The 17,961-nt window shown below is 48.2% G+C and overlaps 1 protein-coding gene across 2 annotated transcripts; it reads left to right on the top strand.

Annotated features, from left to right (window-relative positions):
* The first annotated feature begins 1,053 nt into the window (after window positions 1–1,053).
* Slc38a5 (solute carrier family 38 member 5) lies at window positions 1,054–9,893 on the top strand. 2 transcript variants are annotated; one of them, XM_015988619.3, is made up of 16 exons: window positions 1,054–1,207; window positions 1,518–1,571; window positions 1,657–1,732; window positions 2,239–2,354; window positions 2,452–2,525; window positions 3,207–3,299; window positions 3,408–3,486; window positions 5,764–5,846; window positions 6,201–6,259; window positions 6,412–6,540; window positions 6,727–6,806; window positions 7,409–7,509; window positions 7,716–7,831; window positions 8,536–8,680; window positions 8,771–8,874; window positions 9,469–9,893. In XM_015988619.3, the coding sequence occupies exons 1-16, from the start codon at window positions 1,185–1,187 to the stop codon at window positions 9,568–9,570; spliced, it is 1,434 nt and encodes a 477-aa protein (XP_015844105.1). In that variant the 5' UTR covers window positions 1,054–1,184; the 3' UTR covers window positions 9,571–9,893. The 2 variants fall into 2 exon arrangements, with proteins under 2 accessions (XP_015844105.1, XP_006995141.2); XM_006995079.4 differs by having other exon boundaries at window positions 1,064–1,207; window positions 1,515–1,571.
* Window positions 9,894–17,961: the final 8,068 nt, after the last annotated feature.

Here is a 17,961-nt window from a genome sequence, read left to right as displayed (position 1 = left end):
GGTTCAGGGCATTGGCTGAGAGCCTATATAGGACAAGGAAGTTACACCCATACAATCTCAAAAGTATGGTTGCCTATACAATGACACCAGTTCATATAGATGGGGAAAATCTCAAAAGGCCTCCCTTGTAAATGAAGTCACAATTGCTACTGGCAGTTAATGGCTGCTGAAAGAGCGAGAATCGGTATTCCTCAGGGATGAGCTCCCCAATTGGTTATGCAATACCCATGGTCAGTCCTAAAAACATATACATTCAAGCAACACTAAAGAGACTCAGCAGGTTGTATTTATATATGTATGTATGCATGTAACAATAATAATTAGAGGAAAACAGTAGAGATAATACATGAAAGCCGAAGGAGGGCTTGGAGGTAGAGGAAGGAAAACAGTGGGAAGCAGAGCAGGATATGGTAATAGGGAATGGAGACGATCAAAGCATATTTCCTATGTATATGAAATGTTATAATAATGAAAGCCACTATGCTGTACAATGTATAAATGCTAATTAAAAAAGGCAGAGTTCTCAGCTTTGGATGGGGATTGCAAAGACACTCTCACCCTGAGAAACACATGAGGACCTGGGAGGGGCACACGGGGCTTGTTGGCAGCTCATTACAGGTGGGGAGATGTTCAAAGTCTTACTGGTTTCTGAGGCGCCCCAAGCTCAGAAAGGGTTTCAAGTCTGGAAGTATCTCCTAAACTCTTTTTCCCAGGAGAGGAGAGTTTAAGAACTGATTAGGGAGTCCTAAAAAATTCCTCTAGAACCTAGAAGGGAAGTTCAATGGGAGTCCCTAGGTCAGTTTTTTTTTCTTTGTAGTCCTGAGGATTGAAAGCGCTCCACCACCTAGTCACACTTGCATGCGGGCGGACGGACGGACGGACGGACGGACGGGTCAGTTCTGTCCCAGGAAGAGGGGCACTTCGGCTTTCTTCAGTCTCTGGTGAAGAGATTCACAACTGGAGTTGAGAGCAGTTTGCAGCGCAGGGGCTGGGGTCTCTAAGCTGGGGGGCAGGGCGGTGCTAGGAGGGGTGGGGCACACAGGTGACACGTGTCCCTGCTTAGAGCCAGCCCGAGGGAGGTGGGGGCGGGAGATCAGGGACAGAAAGAGACAGAAAAAGGCACACAGCGTGTGAGAGACAGAGCCTGCCGTGTGGGAGGAAAGAAAGTCTGTTTCCTACTCCAAATGGCCATTTCATGTGCTGTGGGGTGGGTCTCTCTGTATCTTTCTGTGTCTCTCCCTCCCTCTATTTATCTCTCTTTGCCTTCTTTTCTCCGGGTCACCCTGAGAGGCTGTTTTCGTTTCTCCTCCCCCTGATCTTCATCTCTCTCTCTCTCTGCTACCTTTCTCAACTCTCCATTTTCTCCACTGCCCCTCATTCTCTCTGTTGCGGTTTGTCTCTCTCTCTGACCAGTCGTTCTGCCTTTCCATCTGCCCGGCTCCTCTCCCCTTCCACACTTTTTAGTCCCTTTGATCCATTCCTGACCCTCCCACCCCCTCCTTTTTCTCCCCCAGCAGGATGGAAATGCAGGATCCAAAGATGAACGGAGCCCTCTCTGCGGGTGCGGCGGGGTGAGTGGGGGGACTCCAAGGAGGCAGGCTTGTGGGAAGAGATCTGGGTTATCTTTTCACCAGCCTCTTTTCCTGCCCTATCCAGCTACAGGCAGGAACGCGAGGGCTTCTTGCCTACCCAGGGCCCTACTTCTGGGAGGAAACCTGTCCAGTTCATGGATGTAAGTGAGCCCACAGGACCTGTTCAGGTCTCCCCTCCCCTATTTAATCCCAACTCCTTCTTCTCCCTAGCTGCTCCCCTGTCTAGCTATCTCCCTGCCCCAGGTATTGGCTCCTTAGTCGCTGCCATCTCCAGATACTCCCTTTCCCCAAGTGCTCACGCTCAGGCTCTCTCGGTTGCCCAGTTTCTCCCTTCCTACTGAGTGTCTCCCTGAATACTCTTTTCTGCCTTGTGCCCCTAGCCATTCTCCTTCCTCTGCTGTTTATCTCCTCAGCACCCCCCTTGCATTTCCAGCCGCTCCCTCCATTCTTTCTCCTAGTTTCCCTTTTCTGAGCTCTTTTTCCAGTTTCTTCCCATTAACTCTCTTTCTCTTTCCTCTTGCTTCCCATCACTCCTCATGGATGTGGCCCGTCCCCTTAACCTTCCTGCCTTTCCCTGGCTCCAGTCTAGTCTCTTGTCCTGTTTTCCCTCTCCCGATGTGTACCGGACTTTGCTCCTTGCCAACAGTTTGAGGGGAGGACATCATTCGGAATGTCAGTGTTCAACCTCAGCAACGCCATCATGGGGAGTGGCATCCTGGGGCTGGCTTACGCCATGGCCCACACGGGAGTCATCTTCTTTCTGTGAGTCTATAGGTAGCCTTTGCGGGGGAGGTGGTCCATGGTGTGGAGGGCTAAACGGGAGGCCTGGGCCAAGTCTGAGCCATGCCACCTATTGCAGGGCCCTGCTGCTGTGCATTGCCCTCTTGTCCTCTTACTCGATCCACCTGCTGCTGACCTGCGCCAGTGTTGTAGGTGAGACTCCCATCCTAGGTCCCCATTTCCATCTCCTCCTCTGTGGACCTCGGACTTGAGATTCCCACCCGGACCGCAACTCAGACCTTGAGCTCCAGACCCAGACCTGCTTCCTCGATGTCTGATTGCAACTCAAATCTGACTCTGGATGTAACCACTCTGACCTCAGACTCCAAACTCAGCACCCCAGTTCCCACACTCAACTCCCTGTATGACAGATTCCATATTTAACCCCAGCCCTCAGTCTTTATCTGGGCTCCTAGATCATCACCGCCCGCCCCCATTCCCAATACCCATCCCTTAGTCTGGGCATCAGACCTTCCCCACCAGCCCACTCTAAGACGATTACATTCTACCTACCTCCTGTCCCTCAGTCTTTGGGTCCTCTTAACCTGGAAACTAGCTCTGAAATCCTCAGACCCCTGATTCCCACGGTCCCAGGATTCTCTCCCTCCATGATCTCAGGACATAGCCTGCCTCTCAAACCGCAACACCTCGCCATCAGCCTTTAACGTCTCCCTGGCCTCAGATACCGTCTCCTGGATTCTACTCACAAATTCTACCCTGAACTGCGTAGTCCTCAACTCCAGCCTCGATCAGTCACAGCTGAGTTACACCTCTCTCATCTAGCCCGACTTTCCCAAACTCACAGGCTGTTCTTTCCTGCCTCCCCCTTCTCAGGCATCCGAGCTTACGAGCAGCTGGGACAGAGAGCATTTGGGCCTGCCGGGAAAGTAGTGGTGGCCGTCATCATCTGTCTGCACAATGTTGGGGGTGAGGACTGGGGAGGGTCAACTAGGGGGAAGAGGGTAGAGTGAGGTGCGCTTTTCCCAGGGTGGGCTGGGGGAGGGGATCCTGATTAAATATTCTCCATCTGCTCAGCTATGTCCAGCTACCTGTTCATCATCAAATCTGAACTCCCTCTGGTTATTGGCACCTTCCTGCACATGGACCCTGAGGGGTGAGTACACAACACCTCCCTGGCTGACCTGGATTCTACTTGTGGGTTCCAGCAATCATCTCCAACTCTGTGTCCACCTGGCCCCCAGGTGCTCGGTTTTGAGACTGCTGCAGGTTAACTGAGACTGACTACGATTCCTGGGTATTATGAGTCAATATTACATGTGACTGTAGCTCACCACAGGACTATGGTGAACCATGTGCTGATTTTGAGACTTCTTCAGGCTCCTTCTGGCCGGTAGCTGTCTCTGTATGCCTGGTGTGTGCTGATGCTGACCATATGTGTGTGACTGTCCAGATCCAGTAGCCATGGACTCTGGATTTGACTCAGCGACTCTTGTCCTGGCCGATTCTCTCTGGCCAGCCATGTGATGGATGACAGCTGGGTCCTGTATGCTGCAATTGATCCCAACCATATGTGTTTGACACTTGGCTACTCCTCTTTCCCCTGTTTAGCTGATTCTGGGTCCCTCAGGCTGCTGGGCTCCATCTCGCTCTAAATGTGTGGTTGCTGACTCTAGTGGTTTGTGTATCGCGTCAACTATGTGCGCTCCGTCAACTCCATCTCCGTGTTTGCCTTGGTGATTACTGTGTGACAGACCCTCTCAGGCTGTTTGTGGTGCGCTCAGGGGTGGTGACTGTGGAAGTCCTTTTGATTAGGGTTGCAACCATGTGTCTGTTCAGACTGTTAGACTCCACATTCACACTACTGGCTCTCAGCCTCCCAGTTATTTTCTATACATACACCATGCGATGCCAGGTGTGTTCATTTGAGCACACAGCTATACTTTTCTTCATTTGCATACATCTTTCTGCCTCTACTTATTTGTATTTTTTTAATGTGGATAGAACCCAAGGCCTCGCGTGTGCCAGGCAAGTGCTCAGTCACTGAACTACACCCCCACCCCCGAACTCCCTCTGTATACTTTTTGTTGTTGTTTCGAGATAGGGTCTGTCTATATAGCCCTGACTGTCCAGGAACTCACTCTGTAGACCAGTCTGGCCTTGAACTCACAGAGATCTGCCTCTCAAGTGCTGGGATTAAAGGCGTGTGCCACCATGTCTGGCTTTCTATTATACCTTTTTGAGACAGGGCTTTATTCTGTAGCCCCGGCTGGCCTGGAATTTGCCTTGGCTTCTCAAGGGCTGGGATTACAGGTGTGCACCACTTGCCCAGTGCCTCTGTATATTTTGACATACAGATTTGTATGTTTAGGGACCAGTTCTTTTTTTTTTTTTTTTTTTTTTTTTTTTTGGTTTTTTGAGACAGGGTTTCTCTGTGTAGTTTTGCACCTTTCCTGGAACTCACTTTGTAGACCAGGCTGGCCTCGAACTCACATTGATTCGCCTGCCTCTGCCTCCCGAGTGCTGGGATTAAAGGCGTGCGCCACCACCGCCCCGTTTAGGAACCAGCTCTTACTGCTTACTCTTACTCCACTTAGTCCTGTGGACTTCGATGTACATTGTGGTTTTGTTAGGTAAACTCCGGGATAGTTTTATGTGCCTGCCTGCCAGTTTTAACTAAGAGTTTGGTTTTTATTATCTCTATGTATCCTGTGAAATGGTTGGTTTGATTCTGAGGCCATCTGGATATGACTAGGTATGTCCAAGTTTCCTTTTTTCTCCACCTCACTGGGCTTGAAACCTGGGGCCTTTGTACATGCTAGGCAAGTACCTCAGCAGTGGAAGACATCCCCCTGCCATATCAATTATACTGAAGTGCCATTGTGGATGTAACCAAGATTTACTCTATTCAATTCTGTCTATGTGATAGGAAGAGAATCTGTGAATTCCTGGAACATAGCAGACACTCAATAAAGGGTATAGATGTTGTATGTGTGTGTTCTTGTGCATGTGCACATGTGTGTACATACGTGTAAAGGCCAGGACTTGGTGTCAGGTGTCTGTCTCTTCTATCTCTCTACCTTAGTTTTTGAGACAAAAATCTCTCACGGAACCTGAAGTTCACCAGTTAGGCTATACCAGCGTGCCAGTAAGGCCGCAGGCTCCTACCAGCTCCGCCTCCACAGGGCTGGGGTTACAGATGTGCACTCTTGCACTTAGGGATTTTGCAGGAGTGCTCGGGATCCCAACTCAGGTCTTTGTGTTTGCATAGCAAGCCCTTTAGCAACTGAGTCGTCTCCTCAGCCCTAAGTTTAAAAACTATTGACTCAGTTTACATATGGTGGCCCCAGAGGCCAGAAGGGAAAGTCAGCACTGAAGTGCAGGCATTCGTGAGCCATCTGATGCGGGTACTGGGGTCTTCTTCTCTACCCAGGGACTGGTTCTTGAAGGGAAACCTCCTCATCATCTTGGTCAGCTTGCTCATCATCTTGCCTCTGGCTCTCATGAAACACCTGGGTAAGGAGCCTTCCTGGCTTGGTCATTGGGTGGCAGGGTTAGAGCATGGGAACTAACTAGAAAAAAATTTATTTTATTTTTATTTTAGTCCTGGAGGCTGAGCCCGGGGCTGCACACAGCCTAGGCAAGGACAGTAGTACCACTAAGCTCTATTGCCAGTCTGAGAAAAAAAAAAAGACATTTTCAAGGGTTATGGAACACTGAGGGGGTGGGGAGGGCTTGTTTGATTTGGGTTTTAGAGGATTCGTAGGAGTTTTCTCTAGAGGGAGAAGGCATACGTGTGACAGAGTACAATTTTGGTGTTTGGTGTACCGGGTTCCTTGACTCCCGAGCCTCTGTTATCACTTCCTGTAGGCTACTTGGGGTATACCAGCAGCCTCTCTCTGACCTGCATGTTGTTTTTCCTCGTTTCGGTAAGTCAGAGAGGACATGAAGTGGTGGGGGGTGGGGTGGGGTGGGGTGGGGAGGTGGTGGGTGGGCGGGCAGGTGGGCGGGGGGCGGGGGAGTTTGAGACACTAAGGCAAAGCCTTCTTTGTGACTTTGCTTCCTTACTTGGGACACCCAGGTCATCTATAAGAAATTCCAGATTGGCTGTGATGTGAGCCACAATGACACAGCAGTGGAGGGTGGACAAGCGCCCATCCAGGGCTTTAACAGCAGCTGTGAGGCCAAGCTCTTCACAGTTGACTCACAGGTAGGTATGCAGGCAGGTAGGAGCTTGTACCACACTGGGCCCTCTTGTCTTATCCCAACATCTCATTTTTATTAGAGTCCTGGGCTTTGGGGGCTGTGTCATGTGCCCTACTTCGAAGGGAATGGGGAGAAGGGGATCCCCAGTGCTCTGGGGATTCTAATTCTATGTTCATGGACCATTCCCCAGATGTCTTACACAGTCCCTATTATGGCTTTTGCCTTTGTCTGCCATCCTGAGGTGCTGCCCATCTACACAGAGCTGTGCCGGTGAGTAGAGAGGCATGGTGACGGGCCATCGAGAGGGGGCAGTAGCCATAATGTCTGGCCGTCTCCATAGCAGCCCTGGTATGGTCTCCTGAGGGTGGCTGCTTGTGACAAGGGAGGGATTTGGAAACCCCAGGGACTCAGAGCAGTGACTGTTCACCGATTGGATTTAGGTAGTCCACTCTTTTAATGCGCAGAACAAAAGTACATGAACAGAGTTGGGAGGCAGGGAACAGAGGAGTAGATAAAAGAGGTGATCAGCAAAGATGAGGTCGAGAAAGCAAGGACGATCAGATGGCTGGAGAGCGACAGGAGAACAGAAGGGAGGCAGGACTGGAAGTTTTGGAGGATCAGACAGACAGGGGCAGTAGAGATGTGAGATGGGGAGGAGGCAGAGATGGTCCGATGGGCGGAGCTATAGATGCACAGATGGGGGAGGCTTGGTTAGCTCCACAAGGGAGGCAGAGCTAGAACGTCAGTGTGTACCAGCCGAACACTGGCAGACCCCGGAGGAGGGAGATTCTGGAGGGTGGAGGCCAGTTTTGGGGGACCTGGGACAAAGTCAGGGGTATGAACATGACAGTTCCATGACCTATTCACTTCAGGCCCTCCCAGCGCAGGATGCAAGCTGTGGCCAACATGTCCATCGGGGCTATGTTCGTCATGTATGGACTCACGGCCACCTTTGGATACCTCACCTTCTACAGTGAGTGGGCCGGGGGCTGTGGTTGCGTGTAGAGACTGAACCTGGGCTAGGGCAGGAGCCTCTGAGCTTTTCCCCCTCCAGGACCTTGGGCCCATCAGTTTCCAAAGGGAGAGTGAGCATAGACTTTATCATCATGTATGTGTGTCATGGTCTCTGGGCTAGTGAGCCCAGTGTTGCTGCATCTTGTGTCCCCTCGCATGGCCCAGGCACTGTGAAGGCAGAGATGCTGGAAATGTACACCCAGGAGGACCTGCTCATTCTTTGTGTGCGTCTGGCTGTACTGCTTGCGGTGACCCTTACCGTGCCGGTTGTACTTTTCCCTGTGAGTGGGGGCGAGGAGGGCCTGGGGAGTGAAGGGATATGGATGGATGGGCAGAGGGAAGAAACGTGGGCATTTTGAAAGAAGGTGGAGACAGGAGCAGATGGGTAGATGGAGGAAGCGGAAGTAGACACACAAGAAAGGGCCTGGTGAACAGAGAAGGCAAAAACAGATGTTAAGACAAAACGGGACACGAGGCCAGGGATGTAGGTCAGTTTGTAGGGTGCTTCCTAACATCCATGAAGGCCTGGGTGAGATCCCTAGCACTGTATAAACAGTACAGAATGGTGCATGCCTGTAATCCTAGCACTCGGACGTAGAGGCAGGAGGATTAGGAGTTCAAGGTCATTCTTAACTACATATTGAGTTTGAGGCCAGCCTGGGCTACATGAGATCCTATCTCAAAAAAAAAAAAAAAACACAAGCAAAGGAGGGACATGGTGGTAGAAATAGTCAGTGATAGAGTCAGGGCACAAGGATAGGTAATGGTCAGATGGGGAGGTGGAAATGGCTAGAAGAGAAAGGAAATGGATAGAAGAGACATGGCTTGTCGGGGTAGAGGCATAGATACCTGGTCAGGCAGGCTGGAGACAGAGAGTGGCATAGGAAATCAAGGCTTTTGGACAGGGTGGAGACAGAGGCAGGATCACATGCCAGAGGGACAGCATGCGAGTCCTGACCCCTGTCCTGCCCTTCCCTGGCTGCAGATCCGCCGAGCCCTACAGCAGCTGCTGTTTCCAAGCAAGGCCTTCAGCTGGCCACGGCATGTGGCCATCGCCCTGATCCTGCTCATTTTGGTCAATGTCCTTGTCATTTGTGTGCCAACCATCCGAGATATCTTTGGGTTCATCGGTCAGTATCTTTAAGCCCAGTTCCTTGCCCTTTCTAATATGGGGCTTGCCTTCAAGCTTAGGTCGATTGCTGTCCCTTTCTGTCCTTTAGGGTCTACCTCAGCCCCTAGCCTCATCTTCATCCTTCCCAGTGTCTTCTACCTGCGTATTGTTCCTACTGAGGTGGAACCCTTATTTTCCTGGCCCAAGATCCAGGTGAGTAGTCTCAGGAAAGAGAGCTGGGGAAAGAGACAGCATTCTGAAGAGGGACCGCTTGTTCCAAGATGGCTAGAAATGAAAGGAACATTATCGAGATGGGGTTGGGAGAGGAAAGAGCATCCGGGAAGAGGGACAGATTGTCAGGAAGCATGGAGGTGATTGCCTTAGGAAGGGCTAGAGTAGATAGAAGCCAAGCAACATTTGGGAGGAGAGAGAACACTCTAGAAGGGACTGGTTGGCCGAGCTTGTGGTTCAGTTGCAGCAGGCTTTCCCAGCATTTGTCAGTCTCTAGGGTCTGTCTCGAGCCCTGCACCGTGGGGAGGGGGCTTGTAGAGAGAGAGAGGATTCTTCCGAGAGATGAGGGGGTGCTACTGGGGGGGAGAGGCAGGGGCCCTCTGAAAAAGCAACGCAGGGACTTCATTTCCAGAAGGTTCTGAAAAGATGGAAGAGATGCTTGCTTTGAGGGACAGGGAGAATAGAGGAGGGCCAGAAATGGAAGGAGCTTTTCCTGTAAGGGGTTCAAGATCATTCTCTAGAACGCTTTGGTGGGCGATCCCGGTTAACTCCACCCTTTCTTCCTCTTGCCCACAGGCCATGTGCTTTGGCATCCTGGGAGTCCTCTTCATGGCCATCAGTCTGGGCTTTATGTTTGCCAACTGGGCCACAGGCCAGAGCCGTATGTCTGGACACTGACCTGGCGTGTCCCGCCTCACTCAGTCCCCATTTTCCCAGGCATGTATATGAAGGAGTCCAAGTCACTTTCCTGAAGAGGATGTGGAGGTGGCTGGTCTCTATTACATTGCTGTCAGAGATGGGGCCAGTAGAAGCTGTAGAGTAGTCCCCTTTCCTTCTCCTTAGTATCGCTTTACACCCCTTGCCATCCCCAGGAGAGGAGGGGCAGGGGGGATCAGGGCCTTAGAAAGATTTTTACCCAACACACTCCTTGCTTCCTGGATGAAGCTGCTTGTCAGGGCTATCCCGGAGCTAAAAGGAAGAATAAAGATGCTCAATGGCAACGCTGGTCTGAGCCTTGTGATATTTCTCAAAGACTTATTGGAAGAAACCTGCCCACGTTAAGGCAGGGGTGAACTGAGGCTGTGAGTAGAACTGTGCTCTTTCTCACCTGTTCACTCTTTTCTCCATTCCTCCAGTGACTCGGCACTCAACCCCATCACTCGCCTATTGACTTACTCAACAGTGGTTTGTGAGCTTGGGAATATAGCAGTGAATGTTCTAAGTGTCAGAGATAGAGCCACAAATCAAACAGATCATAGTGCTTAAGTACAAGAGAGAAAAAGGGGCCACATTTGGTCTATTTCCTACTTCTGGGTGGCCCTTGAACTAAGGATGTTTTGCAAATTTCTAAAATATTGGAAAAAAAATCAAAAGAAGAATATTAGTTTCTAGTTTGGCAAGACCTCTCAGCAGGTCAATGCACCTGCCACCAAGCCTGACAAAGTGAGTTTGATTTGGAAGGAGTGCACTGACTCCCACAAGTTGTCCTCTGACCTCTGCATGAGTGTCATGGCACTTGTGCACATGCAAATACATGCACATGCATGCATGTGTGCGTGCGCATCTCAAAAGGAATCAATAAACGTTAAAAAATGAGCACCATTTTCCTGACACTTGAAAATTGCAGGAAAGTCACATTTCAGTGCCTGTACATTTTTGTTTTAACATGGTTAGTTGCATGTGTTTGTGGACCGCTCATGGTTGTTCGTGCAGAATTAAGGAGTTGCTTAGGAGACCATATGGCCTTCAATGCCTACGTTATTTACTCACCTGCCTTTTCCAGAAAAAAAATTAGCTGAATGCTGACTTAGCGGAAGGGAAGAAAAACATCTTTTTTTTGTTGTTGTTGTGGTTGTTGTTTGTTTTAGACAGGGTCACACTATGTAGCCTTGGCTGTCCTGGAACTTTCTGTATAGACCAGGCTGGCCTGGAACTGACAGAGATCCACCTGCCTCTATTTCTGCCTCCCAAGTGTTAGGATTAAAAGCATATTCCACCACGACTAGACTTTTAAAAAGATTTAGGGACTGGAGACATGACTTGGAGGTTAAGAGCACTGGCTGCTCTTCCAGAGGTTCTGAGTTCAATTCCCAGCACCCACATGGTGGCTCACAACCATCTGTAATGAGATCTGGTGTCCTCTTCTGGTGTGCAGGGAAACATGCAAACAGAACACTGTATACATAATAAATAAGGCTGGAGAGATGGCTCAGCAGTTAAGAGCACTGGATGCTCTTCTCGAGGTCCTGAGTTCAAGTCCCAGCACCCACATGGTGGCTCACAACCGTCTGTAATGACATCTGGTGCCCTCTTCTCTCTGATGCTCTCTTCTGTCATGCAGGCATACATGCAAGTAGAGCACTTATACAAATAAATCATTAAAAAAAGGTTTATTTATTTTTATTTTTTCATTTTTTTGAGGGGATGGTTCGAGACAGGGTTTCCTCTGTGTAACAGTCCTGGCTGTCCTGGAACTCACAGAGATCCGCCTGCCTCTGCCTCCCTAGTGCTGGGATTAAAGGTGTGCGCCGCCCAACTCTATTTTTGTTTATTTTTTGTATATGAGTGCCTGCATGTATCCATGTGCACCGTATTCATGCTTGGTGGCTATAGAGCCAGAAGAGGGCATTGGAGCCCCTGGAATGGAGTTACGTACAGATGGTTGTAAGCTGCCATGTGGGTGCTGAGAATTGAACCCAGGTCCTCTGGAAGAGCAGCCAGTGCCCTTAACCACTGAGTTATCTCGCCAGCCCCATCAAGGATCATTTTGAACACTGAAGCGAATGACCTTATATGCGATGTTTGGAGTTGTTGTATGAGGAGCCCATCTGGGAGGCTTCACTCCAGAGGGGCCAGGGAGCCGGGATCCTAGTTTGGATAGAAAGAGTAAACCTCATGATGGTTTTAGCAAAGACTCTCCCAAGCAGAGGCCACAGCAAGTGCAAAGTCCCTGAGGCATGCACAGGCAGGGCAGGTCCGAGCATGAGTAAGGAGTAAGGAGGAACAAGCGTGGATTTATCGGGGCTGATTTCACCACAGCTTTTTGTCAAGAATCCTGAGTTACAAAACATATCATTGGCTATCTAATAGATCAAAATGGTATTGCTGTTACATTTTCAGATGCTAGGTGACATTTATCCTCCCAGATGATTTATATATATTGGTTTTTCGAGACAGGGTTTCTCTGTGTAGCTTTGCGCCTTTTCTGGAACTCACTTAGTAGCCCAGGCTGGCCTCCAACTCAGAGAGAACCACCTGCTGCATCCCAAGTGCTGGGATTAAAGGCGTGCGCCACCACCGCCCAGCCAATTTATATTTTTAATATTTATTGTGCCAAGAATAAAATCAAAGGCTTGATATCTGCTAGGTGAATACTCTATCAAAGCTATATCCCAAGCCTCCCCAGTAATCTTTATGCATACATAGGCCACTAGTGATAAATAATATTTTCCTCCATGTGATGGTTGGTGTCTTAGTTAGGGTTTCTTCCTTCCTTCCTTTCTTTTTTTTTTTTTTCAAAACAGGGTTTCTCTGTATAGTTTTGGTGCCTGTCCTGGATCTTGCTCTGTGGACCAGGCTGGCCTCGAACTCACAGAGATCCGCCTGGCTCTGCCGCCCAAGTGCTGGGATTAAAAGCGTGTGCCACCACCGCTTGGCCTTAGTTAGGGTTTCTATTGCTATGAAGAGACACATGACCACAGCAACTCTCATAAGGAAAACATTTCATTGGGGTGGCTCACTTACAGGTTCAGAGGTTCAGTCCTTTATCATGATGAGGAGCATGGAGGCATGCAGGCAGACATGGGGCTGGAGCTGAGAATTCTACATCTTGCAGGCAAGGGGAAATAGATTAACAGTCACACTGAGGGAAGCTTGAGCAAAAGAGACCTCAAAGCCCACCCCCACAGTGACACACTTCCTCCAACAAGGCCACATCTCCCAATAGTGCCACTCCCTTTGGGGGCCATTTTCTTTCAAGTCACCACAGTTGGTTTTGAGATTTGGAATCGTCTAGGGGACACACCTCTGGGTTTGTCTGCGAAGGTGTTTCCAGATAGGTTTGAGGAGGAGAGACCCACCCTGAGTGTGGATAACAGTCTCCCCATGAGATGAGGCCTCAGCTGAACAAAAAGGAAAAGGAGAAAGCAAATGGAGCACCACATCCATCTCTCTTTCTCTGCTTCCTGACTGTGAATGCCATGTCATCAGCCCTTGGAATGCCTTCAGCCACGAGAAACTGTACCTCCCCCGAGTAAACCCTGCCTTGAGTTGATTTTGTCACAACAGTGAGAAAAGTCAACAATAAAAGCCCCTTTTCTACATTTTTCATTTTCTCAGATAATTCTCAACATGTTGTTCAAGTGTGTCCTCTCAGCCAAACGACAGCCATCTTGGTGCATTCAGCTGTGCCTCCCCAACCCTGTAAAAAGATCCCCCCAGCTGGGCTTGTTGCCAGTTGGTGTATCTCCCCCAACCCTGAGTATCCAATCGCTCCCTACTGCATTGGCAACTCTGAATATGTCCTGGGGGATATAGACGCCAGGGAAGGCCATAAGGGGACTCATCTATGTGCTCTGGGGGAAGCCCTCATCCCTGCTGGGTAAGGCTTTCCAGGCAAGGTTAGTTGGGGAAAGAATAACCCCACCCCTGGAACTATATTCTGTAAGGAAGCCCAATAACTTACTGGTTCTCCAGAGTGAACTTGAGAGGAATCATGCCTCAGTTTGTCACTGAGACCTTAGGAGAAGGGATAGACATTGCTTATGTCTCCTCTGGGAAGGAATTTTGGCAACAAGGTTGGTCTCAAACATCTGGATTCAAGGGATCATCTTACACACACACACACACACACACACACACACATACACACACACACACATTCACAACTACACCTCTCCCTCTCTTCCCCTCCCCTTCCTTTCATTTTCTCTCCCTTCTGTGTTTTTTAAACTGTTTCACCCTGTAGCCCAAGCTAGCTTTGAAGTTGTAGTGATCCTCCTGCTTTAGCCTCCTGAGTGATGGGACTACAGACATATGCCACCATGCCCAGCCTCTCCCTCTCTTTTTATCTATGTATCTGTCTATGTATCTATGTATCTGTCTATGTATCTATGTATGTATGTATCTATCTATCTATCATCTATCTCTCTATCTAGTTGAGACAGGGTCTCATGTAGCCTCAGCTGGTCTCAAACTTGCCACGTAGCCAACGCTGATCTTGAGTTCCCGGTACTCATTCCTTAGCCTCTCAAGTGTGGGCTTTCCAGGAGTGCACCACCCTGCCCAGCGACATGCTCCCTGTTTCACTCTTCTTTGATCCTTGCTGCCACTAAACACAAGGTCTCCATGACGATTTGACCCGAGTCTGGTGATGGGGGGCTGCGGGGGGGGGGGGGGAGCAGCAGGGAGGGTAGCTTCTGTGTGTCAGGCGCACCAATTGAGCATTTGTTTTGTATAATTTCTGTTGTGAACAGAACCCAGGTGGGATTTTCTTTGTTTGTGTCATTGAGTTTTAAAGTTTGCTAAGGGAAAGCAAGGTTCAAAAAAGTAAGAACAGATTAAAAAAAAAAAAAACGAAGCTTGCCAATACAAAGTAATAATACCAAGAACTAACATATAAAGAGTAGCCAAGCCAGACCAGGAGGCACAGGCTTGTAATTCCAACTATGTGGGAGGCTGAGGAGGTGGATCAGAAGCCCAAGGCTACCTGGGCCACAGAGCAAGTTTAAAGCCAACGAAGCGATTTAATGAGAACCTGTTTCAGAAACAGAACGTTGCATCTTTTCAGAAATAGAAAGGTCTGGAGCTAGAGCTCACTGAGAGAGTGTTCATGTAGCTAGTATGGTGAGGCTTTGAGTCAGTCCTAGTATCATGCACACACAACGAAGAATAGCCCAGAATTTCCTTATTCGGTGCTGGACATCAAATCCAGAACCGTGCGCACAGTAGGCAAACGCTCTGCCAATTGTGCCACACCCCTAGTTTGCAGCCCAGGAGGTTTTGAAAATAAGAATGACATAGTATATATTATTTAAATTTATTTATTATATATGCAGCATGTATGCCTGCAGGCCAGAAGAGGGCGCCAGATCGCATTATAGATGGTTGTGAGCCATCATGTGGTTGCTGGGAATTGAACTTAGGACCTCTGGAAGAGCAGCCAGTGCTCTTAACCTCTGATTTATTCATTTATTTTATGTCCGGATCTCATGGGAACCTATTCTTTTTTTTTTTTTTTTTTTTTTGGTTTTTTGAGACAGGGTTTCTCTGTAGCTTTGGAGCCTGTCCTGGACTAGCTCTGTAGACCAGGCTGCCACAGAGATCCACCTGCCTCTGCCTCTTGAGTGCTGGGATTACAGGTGTGAGCCAACACTGCCCGGCAAAATAAATCCCCCCCCCCCCCAGAGCTGAGGACTGAACCCAGGGCCTTGTGCTTGCTAGGCAAGTGCTCTACCACTGAACTAAATCCCCAGCCGGAACCTGTTCTTATACTGGGTGGTCTTGCCCGGCCTTAATACAAGGGGAGGATCTAAGTCCTACCTCAACTTGATATGCCATGCTTTGTTGATACCCAGGGGAGGCCTGCCCCTTTCCGAATATGGCATATTTGCCCTAACAAATACTGAAATGTAGCTTAAAATCATAGTCAAGGGGCTACAGTGGTTTGTTAAGTAAAATAAGGGTCCCTCAAAGATACTCATATCCTAATTCACAGAACCCATGAACATGTTGAAGAGGAATTGAAGTTGCATGGGTAATTAAGGTAGCTAAACCTTAAAATAGTGAGATATGTTGGTTTATCCTGATGGTTCCAATGCCACCATCGTGGTCTTTATAAGTGGGATGTAGACAATAGCCTGAGAAAGACGAAAGAAACAAAGCCAAAGAAATGTTATGTTGTTGGCTTTGAAGATGCAAGATGAAAGTCACGAGCCCAAGAAGGCAAGCAGGAAATGTTTTCTTTGGAACACAGCCCTACACCTTGCTTTTAGTCCAGAGAGATTTGTGCTGGATTTCTGAACTACAGAAATGTAGGATAATATATTTATGATTCTTTAGGCTACGGAATATGTGACAATTCATTACAGCTGCAATAAAAATGGAATACACATATAAACAGATCAGTTAGTGAAACAAATAGGAAGTTAAGAAACAGGCTGATCTATGTATGAAACTTCAGCTTGCATTGCCAAATAGTGGGCAGAGAATGGATTTCATGATTAATGATTGTTCAACACGTGCTTGTCTGTCTACAAAAATTTAAATCCTTACCTGACCTCACGAAAATAACAAATTTAAGAAAAATTAGAGGTTTAACTGCCAAAGGTACACTACAAAGTAGATGGAGGGTGGGTATGGACTTGCATGTTTGCAATCTCAATCTTGGGGAGGCAGAAGCAGAACAATTGTGAGTCTATGCGGCTAGCCTGGGCTACTTAGTGAGACCAACTCTCATAAAACAAAACAAAACATAGCCAGAAACTTAGCAAAATATAACAATTTAGTGTGAATACTTCTTGACATGACATAAAGGCTACAAACAATAAATCAGATATATTTTAAGATCTGAAAATTAAAGTGCCATTGAAACCAAAAGACATGCTAAGCTACTGCTTAAAGGGCAGATTTGGTGGGAAGGAAAGAAAGATGTAACAGATGAAGAGTATCTGTTCATGTGCTAAGAGTGCTTGCCCAGCATAAATAGGTCTGGGTTTGATCCTCAACCCGCCATCAAAACAGTGAGATATGGAGGCTGGAGGATCAGATATTTCTCAGCTACATAGTGAGTTTGAGGCCAGCCTGGGCTACATGAAACTTTTTCAAAAAGAAAGTAACTTCCTAGACTATAACAACAAAGTTATTATGTACTAGTAAGTAGGTATCATATTGGCATAACATACTTACCCAATTGAATATTAAAAATACGTTCAAGGGTCAGAAGAGATAGACAGCTCAGTGGTTAAGATTACTGGCTGCTCTTGCTGAGGGTCTGAGTTTAAGTCCCAGGACCCACTGGGCAGCCCAAAACTGCCTGTAACTCCAGGTCTAGGGGATCTGATGCCCTCTTCTGGCCTCTCTGTGCATAGACATAAACGCAGGCAAAACACCCACACACATAAAAAAAACATTCAGTGAGATCTCCGCATAGAACAAAAGACTAAGAAACAAAGGATGAAAGGGGAAGAAATCCAAAGGGAATGGACAGCAGACCCCAGAAACCTCAACATTCATCTAACGGGATTGTTCCGACAAAAAGGATAAAAAGAAAGAGTGGAGAGAAGGCACTACTTGAAGAAATAACGATGTAGAATGTTTTGCACTTGGCATGAATCTTTGCGGGCTGGAGAGTTGGCTCAGTGGTTAAGAGCACTTGTTGTTCTTGCAGAAGACTGTGTTTGATTCCTAGGGTTCACATGGCGACTCACAATCATTTGTAACTCCAGTTTCAGGGCATCCAACACCCTCTTCTGACCTTATCAGGCATCAGCCATGCATGGGGTACATGTACTTGTATGCAAACAAAACACTCATACACATAAAATAGAAAAATGATGAAAAAGAGACATGAATCTTCAAAGTGAAAAAAAAAAAAACCCAAAAGCAAAAGCCAAAAACAAAACAAAACAAAACAAAACAAAACCAAAAAACCACCAAATCTGAGCATGATCTTCTCTGTGTGTCTCTTTGTCCCTGTCCCTGTCTGTCTGCCTGGTGGCTCACATCTTTAATCCTGGCACCTAGAAGGCAGAGGCAGGAGGATCTTGGAGTCCAGGCCAGCCTGGTCTACAGAGTGAGTTCTAGGACAGGCAGGACTACACCGAGAAACCCCGTTTGGAAACAAGCAAACGAAAACAAACTCACTACAAATTGTGCAGAAAAGGCCTTCTGAGTAGAACGGCCCGTTAGGCGCTGCCCCCACGTGATGCAGTAAAAGAGAATGAGGATAAGAAGAGACTCCATCCCGAGGAGGGAAAGAGGCAGAGCAGTGGAAATCCACAGAGGGGGTGGGTGATAGGACCGGTGGGGAGTGTGGAGAAGATGAAGGACAACTCCTCAAAGAGTAGCTGC

Source organism: Peromyscus maniculatus, chromosome X, assembly GCF_049852395.1.
Source record: "Peromyscus maniculatus bairdii isolate BWxNUB_F1_BW_parent chromosome X, HU_Pman_BW_mat_3.1, whole genome shotgun sequence".
Classification (NCBI taxonomy): domain Eukaryota; kingdom Metazoa; phylum Chordata; class Mammalia; order Rodentia; family Cricetidae; genus Peromyscus; species Peromyscus maniculatus.
Note: the sequence above shows the minus strand (reverse complement) of the source record. Positions and strands in the feature narration are given on the sequence as shown.

What these genes read in the sequence shown, in the direction of transcription:
- Slc38a5 (XM_006995079.4), top strand. Translation starts at nt 1,185, where the DNA reads ATGGCCATTTCATGTGCTGTGGG. An exon ending in CTCTCTGCGGGTGCGGCGGG is followed by an intron (nt 1,572 to 1,656) that starts GTGAGTGGGGGG and finishes TGCCCTATCCAG; the next exon opens with CTACAGGCAGGAACGCGAGG. An exon ending in AGATATCTTTGGGTTCATCG is followed by an intron (nt 8,681 to 8,770) that starts GTCAGTATCTTT and finishes TCTGTCCTTTAG; the next exon opens with GGTCTACCTCAGCCCCTAGC.